At 32.6% G+C, this 11,212-nt stretch overlaps 1 protein-coding gene across 1 annotated transcript; it reads right to left on the reverse strand.

Annotated features, from left to right (window-relative positions):
- Positions 1 to 8,017: 8,017 nt before the first annotated feature.
- LOC131169040 (BURP domain-containing protein BNM2C-like) lies at positions 8,018 to 9,373 on the reverse strand. The gene is made up of 2 exons (XM_058141376.1): positions 9,236 to 9,373; positions 8,018 to 9,073 (listed from the first exon to the last, which is right to left on the reverse strand). Exons 1-2 carry the CDS (start codon positions 9,341 to 9,343, stop codon positions 8,150 to 8,152), a joined length of 1,032 nt encoding a protein of 343 aa, XP_057997359.1. The 5' UTR covers positions 9,344 to 9,373; the 3' UTR covers positions 8,018 to 8,149.
- Positions 9,374 to 11,212: the final 1,839 nt, after the last annotated feature.

Raw genomic sequence — 11,212 nt, forward strand, 5'->3', positions numbered from 1 at the left:
GTTTATTTAAGAAGGTGGCAAAAGAAGGCAAATAGAGTTAGAATTGGAGAATTCTGACCAACCAACAGATGAAATGGATATAGATCCATTTAGTCAACCTATACTTATTGATGAAACATCTACAGTAATTCCTCGTAGATTGACTAGGATATCTCACCCACCAGAGAGATATGGTTTTCTTCATGAAGATGAACAAGAGTTATTTACTCATGAAGAAAAAGATCATGGAAATGATCCTCTTACCTATGAAGAAGCTATATTAGATATAGACAATGGATTAAAGCTATGAAATCCAAAATTGATTCCATGCATAAGAACCAAGTTTGGGACCTGTTGACCCACCTGAAGGTATTATATCTATAGGGAATAAATGGGTTTTCAAGAAGAAAATTGGTTCTGATGGAAAGGTAGAGACCTATAAAGCAAGGCTAGTTGCAAAAGGGTTTCGCCAAAGGCAAGGAATCGACTATGAGGAGACTTTCTCTCCTGTTGCCATGCTTAAATTAATTAGGATTTTATTAGCAATAGCTACATACTATGATTATGAGATTTGAAAAATGGATGTCAAAGCAGCTTTTCTCAATGGAAACATTGATGAAAACATTTTCATGGAACAACTGAGGGGTTTTGAATCCCAAGATGGTTCCAAGATATACAAGCTAAAATGATCAATTTATGGGTTGAAACAAGCGTTGAGGAGTTGGAACATCCATTTTGATGAAGTCATTAAATCTTTTGGTTTTATAAAAAATATAGATGAGCAATGTGTATATAAGAAGGCTAGTGAGAGTGCTGTCACTTTCCTTGTTTTATATGTAGATGACATTTTATTGATAGGTAATGACATAGGTATGTTGACAACTGTCAAGGTATGGTTGTCAAATACATTCTCCATAAAAGGCTTAGGGGAGACAACCTATATTCTTGGAATTCGCATCTATAGAGATAGAGCGAAAAAGAATAATTGGTTTATCCCAAAGTCTATACTTGGAAAGGGTGTTAAAGAGGTTTAACATGCTTGATTCCAAGAGAGGATTGTTACTAGTAAGACATGGTATCCACCTTTCTAAAGAGATGTCTCCAAAGACACCAGAAGAAAGAGATAAAATGGCTAGGATTCCATATGCTTCGGCTATTGGAAGTTTAATGTATGCAATATTGTGTATTAGGCCGGATATCGCATTTACTATTAGTTTGAATAGTAGGTTTCAATCCAATCTAGGTTTGAAAAACTGGATAGCTGTTAAGAATATCCTTAAATACTTGAGAAGAACTAAGGATTTATTCTTGATTTATGGAGGTGATGACTTACAATTGGATGGTTATAGTGATTCTGATTTTCAATCAGATATTGATGATAGAAAGTCTACCTCTGGGTTTATGTTCATTTATAATAGAGGTGCAGTCAGTTGGAAGAGTTCCAAACAGAAGGCGCTACCACATTATCAGAGAGATAATTGGACAAGGCGATGTAGCCATGCAGAAAATAGCATCAGCCAAAAATCCAGCTGATCCATTCACAAAGCCTATGTCACAAACTCAGTTAGACCGATATCTTGAGAAGATGGGTCTAAGATATTGTAATGAATGGCTCTAGTGCAAGTGGGAGATTGTTAGTAGTATGCCTTAGAGCATATCATTTTGTATGTATCTTGTACATATCTTATTAATAAAAGGAAATTTCATTTTTCCGTGTACATAATATATTTATGTGTAATAGAAAAGGTCTATTGATATTTTGTTAGAAATTCTATTTATAAGTTGTTAAAAATATGAGTGATAGTATTTCCAGCACAAAGTATCATAAATTGATTCACAATCGAGGATACTTCAGGAAAGACATGACTTATCCAGAAAGATTATAATCATGTTTGTTCCTAGTGTATTTGAGATATAAATAAGATGGAGTAATGAGTCTCATGCCACATAACAAACATGACAGGCACTTATAAATGATAAGTAGGCTGAACTAGTGACGCTTATGACAAGCACATTAAGTTTACTCTTGTCAATGCATTGTCATATATCATATCAGTGCATATAATCTTTAGACCTGAGATAACACAGTTATCTTATATATAGGTGGTTTGAGTTTGATACTGCTTTTATACTTATACTGTGTATGGGTATATGGGCATGCGTTGGCTCTTACTAGTTATATATGGAGATAGGTGTTGATCAAGATAAAATCTGTTACCCTAAGTAAATAGGGATAAAATCCTATATTCATTTAATTGTTCTTGATGTTTCAAGTTCCTAGCCAGGACAGACAGATTTAGTTAAACAAGAGTTTCTGACAAGAAAATCTAATTAATCAAGAACTGGAATTAAAAGAGAACATAGTGTTCATAGCAAATGGGGTTTGACATTAACCATGACTCCAGCACGAATTGAGATTTTGTAATGGAGAGATTCTAGTGCATGGTAACATATGATTAAAGGTTTATTTAAGGTATTTCTTATTATTGATTGGGTGGCCATGGCATACTATGCTAGGTGTCAACCATGGTCTATGAGATGCCTGAAATGATTTAGAGAAATTATTTATGGTAAGAAAGAGTTCTAATGATATTAAGAGTTAATATCATTTCTCATTGCCAATAAGTAATGAGCCTAGTAAGTCAAACATCTACACAAGCTAATCACCATTTAAAATGTGATTTAATTGATTAATTAAAGAGTTTAATTAATTAATTAAAGAGGTTTGATTTGTAATAAGATTACAAAGTCCTTAGCATGACTTAAAACCAAATCTAGGTTATTGGATGTATAGTATAAATTAAATTTGTATTTAATTTGATTAAATATGAATTTAATTATGAGAAATTAATTAATGGAGATTAATTAATTAATTAATATTAATTTATATTTGATATAAATTGATTTAAATAGGAGAAATTATAATTTTGGTTGAGAACTCAAATTAAAAAGTAAGGGCAAATTGGTCTTTTCACATGGTGACATGTGGTACCATGAGATGGTGACACATGGCACCATATGATCTTGCCACTTGTCTTCATATGATGGAAGACCACATGTCATGATTTAAATGGAGCTTGACACTTGGCTTCATGGGATTAAATCAAATAATAACAAGATGGGATCTTGTGATGAGATGTGACAAGGGAGTTAGGGTTTGACCTAAGTATATAAAGAAAGGTTACAAAGAAAAATAAGCTATTCTCTCTTTTCTCTCTAATGTTGGATGGCAACATGATGTGTTCTTCTCCTCTTCAATTTCTCAATTGATTCAAAGGGAAAAACTTAGATTTCCTCTTGAATTAAATTATTAGAAAGTGTTTCTAACACTCAATACAATCATACAACCTTCACAAAGCATAAACCCCATTTAAAAATTGGTTGACAAGGCTTGAGAAGCTAATCTAGGGGTTGTCATTGCTACTTTGGTGTGTGCTTGTGATAGACAAACTAAAGGGATAACATTTGGAGTCCTACGAACATCCTAAGATTGCATCAATAGTGCATCAAGAGGTTAGTACCTAAAAATCCCTTTTTTAGTTAGGGTTTAATTGAATTAAATATTAATTCATAATCCTTAATGGCAAATGAAATTTTAATGCATGCTAAAATATGTTTTGGTATGCAATTGGGCATTAAAAATTGATTAGGTTCATAAGAAACTTGGTATGGTGCATGAAACCTTAGAAATAATTTTTGAAATTCAAGGTTCTAATGCCCAATAATCACTCTTCCACTCTTTCATGGGCCTATCAGCCCATGCCCTCCGCTATCACCACAGATCTCATTTTTTATCCCAATCGGGTCATAACGTGAAACTTTCAGGTCGGGTCACAATTCGGGTCCATGAAAAATATATCCAAAATTCAAGCCACAAAAATAACATTGGCCTATAGTTCCTTAATGTGGCTTACAACAAAGAGATCCATTGTCTCTGTATTTGTTTATTTTATATGCCAAGGGACTTTCTACATTATTTGATAGAGCTGAGCGTAGAGGAGATGTTCATGGTAGCCGAGTTTCAAGAAAAAGTCCAAGGGTGTCACATTTGTTCTTTGTAGATGATAGGTTTTTCTTCTTTAAAGAGTTGTCTATGGAGGCTTCCAATGTGTAAAATATTTTAACACTATATGAGCAAGCTTCTAGTCAAGCTATCAACTTTCAGAAGTCAGGTATTTTCTTTAGTGCCAACACTTCTACTCAAAATCAAAATGATGTTTGTTCTATTTTGAATGTTTCAAGCCCAATTGATCATGGTCGTTATTTGGGGTTACCATCTTTGAAAGGGAAGAATAAAAGATAGGTTTTTTCATTTTTAAAAGAGTGTTTATGGAAGAGAGTGGCTGGTTGGAAAGGGAAATTTTTATCTAGGGTGGGTAAGGAGATTTTTTTAAAATCAGTTACCCAGGCTATTCCTTTCTATTGCATGAGTGTTTTTTATATACCTGTTTCTACTTGTGAGGAGCTTGAGCATATGATAAACTCCTTTTGGTGGGTTATTAAAGCTAATGGTGAGAGAGGTATTCATGGGATGTCATGGGTTCGCATGTGCCATAAGAAAAGTGAGGGAGGGATGGGTTTTAGGAATCTTAATTTCCTTAATTTGGCCATGTAGGGTAAGCAGAGTTGGCAATTAATTGTCAATCCAAGTACCCTTCTAGGAAGGATCCTTAAAGCTAAATATTTTTTGAGGGATGATTTTTTACATGCTCAAGAGGGATTTAATCCCAATTTTGTTTGGAAGAGTCTACTACATGCTCAGGATGTGTTAAAGAGAGGAATTAGATGGAGGGTGGGGGATGGGAGAAGTGTTAATGTGTGGAGCGATCCATGGCTGCCTAGAGGACATAATTTTCGTTTAGATATTCCTATGGTGAATGGTCTTGAGGAGCTTACAATCTAAGATTTAATTAAAGTTGATGAGCAGTGTTGGCATTTTTAGGCTTTGTAAGGTATTTTTGTTCCTTCGAATTTGAGGAAATAATGAAAATACCAATCACTTTATTGCGTCATGCTGATCAAAAAATTTAGCACTAGTCTAAGAAGGGTATTTACATAGTGAAATCTGCTTATCATTTATTGATGGGCAGTAATCATTTTTTGCCTTCTACTTTGTTGAATTTTGAATGGAAGAAGTTATGGAAAGCTAAAGTTCCTCCAAAAATTAAGAATTTTATTTGAAGAGCTTTGCATAATGTCTTGCCTACAAGGGTGACCTTGAGGAGTAAGGGTGTAGATTTATCTATTATATGTCCTTCTTGTTCTGACCTAGAGGATGCTGACCATGCTTTACTGCATTGTCCAATTGCTTTGGATTGTTGGGCGGGTCAAGGTGTAAACTCAGTTAGTCTTTCGTATGTTTCCTTTGCATTGGATACATTACAGCCGGGTGATGTTGCTCTAATTACTCGAAGTTTCATGCTATTTTGGGCACTTTGGTCTAAACACAATTATCTATTTGGCAAGAGCATAATTATACTTCTTTAGATGTGAATTACTTAGTAGGAGACATGTTGAAGAATTGGGAAAATGCTCAGCAATTAACTTTGCAAGTGGCTTCTAATCATGTTCGTCCTTGTACAAGCGTTGAGATTTGGAAACCATCGCTTTTAGGCCTGCTCAAGTGCAATCTAGATGCAGGCTTGTTTAGAGTGAAAATAAGATATCAGTGGGAAACATAGTTTGGGATGAGCAGGCTCAGTTTAAGGCTGCTTTTTCGTCTTTTCAAGATGGTGTCTTTGAGCCACATGTTGCAGAAGCGGTGGCTTTGCATGAGACATTGAGGTGGCTTCTTTCATACTATCCTCATCATGTCATTATTGAGACTGATTGTAAAATGGTTTATGATTCATTTTGTTTCCATGATATGGATATGTTTGAGTTTGGTCAGTTGATTTCGGATTGTAAGTTTCTTCTTAATCAAGGATTTCAGATGTCCCTTTCATGGGTGAAGTGATGAGCAAATAAGGTTGCTTATTCTCTTGCTAGGGTGGCTTTATCTCATGCTAGTCCTACTATACATTTAGAGCCTCCGAGTTTTTAACCGATCTTTTGTATTCTGAGGTTATTCAGTACTAGGTCTTTTCATCTAACACTTCGGATCCTAGGATGGGTTTTAGGGGAAGGTCTATCGACCTATGTTAGATTGATCTATCGTGTTAGGTTTTTCCTGGTTTATAAATAAAAATATATTTTCAAAAAAAGCTCTATAAGAGCATCTAACTTCAGCGGTAGATCTAGGCATACTCCAATCGTCTAGGTTTCACTTTGCATATAATACAGATGAGTAGATAAATATATAAGATGGTTTATTATATGTGTATTATGTATGTTATTTTTCTTTATGCAAATAGTAACGGAAAATGATAGTTATATGTTATATAATTAAATAAAAATGAGATTTAGAATATAACTGAATATAAATGGTTAAATACACTCTATATATGTATTAAATTGATAGCACCTTAATGAAATGTGATTTATTTTCAACATAGTATATGTTTATACTGTCTTTGGGACAGTGCTTGATATGCACATAGCTTTTGGGTGTATATCAGATAGTCACTCTTTAGGGTAGCTCTATATATGTGTATGACTAGCTCTTGAGTTATTAGTATCATTATAATGCTTAAGATGCTAGCATTTCTTTCAAGTTCCTAGCTTTTTTTATTTATTACGCCTGCGATGCCATCAACATTTACAGGAAGTGTATTTCGAGTGAATGAGGATGTTACTAATTTTATAATATTTTAACTAATTTATCTCAACAATATTTGTACATGAAAAATTTTATTTTAGCTAAATTATGCAATTTGGAATAATGATATTTAAGGCCAAACACATAAATTCACCCTTGAATTTTACACGAAAAATCCCGTGGCACTTGAACTTTCAAACTATCTTATCTCAAACCTCCTCTTTGAAAAATTGAAATTAAGTAAACCCTGCAATCCTAAGTCAGCAGTGAGCATGAGAGAACGCACAAAGAAGAGAGTGAAAGTTTTAAAAATACTGACATTGAAAAATAAAAATAAAAAATAAATACATTATTTATATTTTCATCTACATATACTTGCAATGGCTTCCAAAATCTATGATGCCTGCAAGTCAGCAATGGCAACTCTCTTTTGCCATTATGATTCAGCGTTTTGTCTGCGTCAACTGTGACTCTAAGGTCCACGTCGGCAACAAGCTTGCCTCGCGACACGTGCATGTGTGGGTTTATTGAAAAATTATATTATACAACAATAATTCCATACAGGATGACTTACATGAAATGATAAATTAATTATAAAGTAATAATTAAATTATAATAAATTATATAAAATTTAATTTTATTTATATATTAAAAATAATTTTTTTTAAATGATAATTATCATTTTATATTTAATTATTATTTTATAATTAATTTATTATTTCATATAAGTGCTGACATGTAATCATAGTTGTACTGTTAATCTCTAGGGTTTATGAGGTGTGTGAGCAAGCATCGGCCCATGCAACCTAAAAGGTTGACGTTGGAGCCCTCTGCATCACCTGCAACTGTAAATTTCACTATGCATGAGCTCGCAGAAAAGAACAAGTAGCTGTGATGCTGTTCTACGAGTCGCTTGTCTCAACTCCTGCTTTTAAGATTCACTCTTTGGGCATTTAGTTGTAAGATTCACTTAATTCTAAGTTTTCAAAGATGAGGTATGAGATGAGACGATTTGAAAGTTGGGGCGCTAAAAGCCTTTTTAGTAAATTTTATGTATTCAGTCTATATTTAATATCATTGGCAATTCACGTTCACACTAAGAGGGATAATTTTGTTTGAGCTATTTTACAAGGGAAAGCAACTTCAGATCCTAATAGAATTGAGATTTTAAATTACCATGTAAAATAGAAATTTATTTGGAGTAGTCTTGCATTTAGTAAAGGATTTCAATAAAGATTGTGATTCTTCTTATATAAATATGGTACTGTAGCCTGGAGGTATGCAAAATTTTCCGATTTCGGTGATTGCTCGTCTCAGTTATACCAGTTGTCAGGATGCATATTATATCCAAGTACCATGTTTTATTAGCAAATTGCTGTAAATTATTTATTTTTGTACATGATGATCACCAATTAACATGTTTACAAGACAAAACACAAGCAGAAAAAACAAAAGTAACTACTTAAATTGGAACTAAGATACATATGCTATAGTAGGAGAGTGAACCCAAACAAGATGACCTGCAGGCAGGAAATGGCAAAAAGGAGAGCCAGGCTTGACAGGAAGCAAGCGAAAAGCAATAAGATCAGGGCCCATCCCTGAAGTGTCCATATGGCAAACAGCAATAGCTTCCACTTGATCTCCATTTTCACCAGCTAGTGATATCTTGAATACCTTTGCAAGTTGATCATCAAAATGGCAATAGAAAGAACGATACATAGGATGACAAAATACCTTACCAGAACCTCCAATCTCCTGCAGATTTTCTGTGATAATATAGTCTTGTAATAAGGCAGTTGATAATGAAGGGTAGTGGGTGGTTTCAATCACTTTAAATCCGCCCTCCGATTTGAAAGCCAAACGAATGTAATCAAGCATTGATTTCAGGGATGTTGAGCAAAATGTTGTCAGGTCTTGATCATCAGTAGGTGTAAGTTTGCATACTTGCTGTGAATATTTCTGAGTGGAAGAATCAGCAATTTTTTTGGTCATGAAAGGAGGGAAAGTAGAAGAGTAATCATCAATGGGGAAGTAGATGGGCATGATCTTTCCGCGATATAAACTGTTTAGAGTGAACAGACCTAAATATGAAGCCTCTATATAATCAATCACGAAATTTTCACATTTTGATACTGTCTTCGCTGATGAATCTTCTGTTGATCCTCGCGGATGGCGCCATCCAGGTATTTTTCCAATAATTTCATTCAAAAACTTGTAATATAATTGGAGAGAATTGTTCTTTATCACTTCATTCGTATTTCTTTGGATCTGGGAAAGGAATTTCTGATGGGAAAATTTCTCTATATTCATTGTCGTTGTCTGTAAAGAATAAGCTTCTGAAAATTTCTTTTTCTCCAATTCTTGATCAGTAATTTCATCCCTGCTGCCATGCGCGCACTGCATACATTACATACAAGTAAATTGATTAATTAATTAATTAATCAAATATATATATATATATATATATATATATATATATATATATATATATATATATATATATACAGAAATTAATGTTCAAGAATCATTGGAAAATCTCTTAATTGAAAATAAAATTACCATGAAAAACAAAAGGTTAAAGAAAAGGATGCAATAGGCGAACCGTTGAACCATCTTTCTCCGGGGCTCGTCTATATCTTTGTCGACTTGAAAATCTGGTTTGCTCATCCAGCCTTAAATAAGCATGAAAAAGAGCTTTGTTCAGCTATAATTATCAATTTGTGGGACCTGCACATAATTATTGATAAGCAAGTGGGATATTTTAATTCATAAAAATCATTCATTATCTAAAATATTTGAAATAATAATACAAAAATAAAACTCTATATCAACCACTAATTATAGAAAGTCGAGCCTCTCTCCGATTTAGCTCCCTTTCTAAATTCTCTCCCTATTATCTTCTTTTTCTTTGAATTCTTGGGATGGTTACCCATAAGTATTTTTATTGGCATTTGTCCCTTCACTTTTTCCTTTTTGTATTTTTTTTATATATTCATTTTATATTTTTCTTAATAATCTCCAGATTTTTTTTAACAAATCTGTATTTATCCTTAAATTATTTGAGTTTTTGTCTCCTCTTTTGAAAGAACTTGTAGTCTTCTCTTTTGTTAGGATTTGATATTTCTTTCATTGCGAGGATGTGTTGTTTCCTACATTGTGAAGATTTTTTTTTTATATATTATAGAGTTGATGGGTGTATTATTATTTAGGTAAGAGTGCAATAATAAAAAATATATATTTATTCTTCATAAGAATATTAAAAGTATGATAGTTTTTAGATTGAATTCATAGAAAGAACGTGCAATTGAATAGATAGATTATCACAAAGTAAAGCGTACTTCTCATTGAATGGCTAATTCAAATGCTCTGTCAACATAATCAGGTCCTTCAAATCTAGATAATTGTTTTTATATTTTGTATAAATAGTTTATCTTAAATTTTCTTATGTAAAATTGTAGTAGTATGAAATTTTATACTTTAAATTTATATTATGTATTCATTTAATAAAAGCTCTATTTAGCTTGGTTCCAAAATAATATATGGCATGATTATCTCTTTGCAATTTTTTTTTTTGCAATTTTTTAGGTTTATTGGCTGAAAAAATTCAAACTTTTGCGGTAAGTACTTACTTTATTCAAATATTTTAATATTAAACAATTAAACCTAAACTTTTGCAATTGAAGAAATCTTATCCGATCACTAAAATCAAAATGGAGATTTTGACTTGTCACTTGAATATCATAATTTTTATTTATTTTTTAATGTGATTTATCTCTCTCTAGTTTTCTATTATCAACAGCCGTGTAAAGAGCAGGGAAAAACATGATAATGACATTTCAACCAAAACTAATCAATTTGTGTTTGCTTTAAACTAAGCCATGGAGGATTTAGGACCTTTTCCTTTGAGATTAGCGAACACTGAGAATAGTCATAGAATATGGTGTTGGCATTTCAATAGTTAACCATGCTCAGTGATCCTCAGAGCTTCCATTCTTGTCCAAGGGGGGGAAGGGAAGGAGTAGAAGTGACAAAAGCAGAGAGTAGTCAGACCCGTTAGGCGAACCATTTTTTCCCATGTTAATCTTAAGCTTCACTAATAGAATGGAACATGATGCTTTCTTCTTGCACACCGATCATGCGAAAACGCATACCATTCCGTGAAACCAATGGCTTGACTATAGTTATCCTGAAGCAGAAATAATAAAAAGAGAGGAAAACCAATAATTTACAAGCTACTCTTAAAAGAACAGAATCGAAATATAAGGGTAAATTGCACCAACTATCAACCATCTGTTAATTTATATGGTTATTTTGTTTTAATCATCCAACTTCGATTTATTAAAATAAAATCTCTTAACTTAAACGTTTTTCTTTTAAAAGAGTTCTTTTTTTTCTTATTTTTATGATTAAAGTTATCAATAATTATTATCAGTAAAATTATTTTATTTTAAATAACTTTATCAATAAAATTATTAACTATATATGTTATTTATTATTAATTAAAGTTAATTTGTAACAATATGGAAAAAATAATAA

This window comes from Hevea brasiliensis, unplaced genomic scaffold (genome assembly GCF_030052815.1).
Source record: "Hevea brasiliensis isolate MT/VB/25A 57/8 unplaced genomic scaffold, ASM3005281v1 Scaf1, whole genome shotgun sequence".
Classification (NCBI taxonomy): Eukaryota; Viridiplantae; Streptophyta; class Magnoliopsida; order Malpighiales; family Euphorbiaceae; genus Hevea; species Hevea brasiliensis.

Bases quoted from the DNA above. Each gene is read 5' to 3' on its own strand.
- LOC131169040 (XM_058141376.1), bottom strand. From the start codon at position 9,343: ATGAGCAAACCAGATTTTCAAGTCGACAAAGATATAGACGAGCCCCGG. The intron at 9,074-9,235 runs GTAATTTTATTT...TAATGTATGCAG, and splicing joins TTAACCTTTTGTTTTTCATG to TGCGCGCATGGCAGCAGGGA.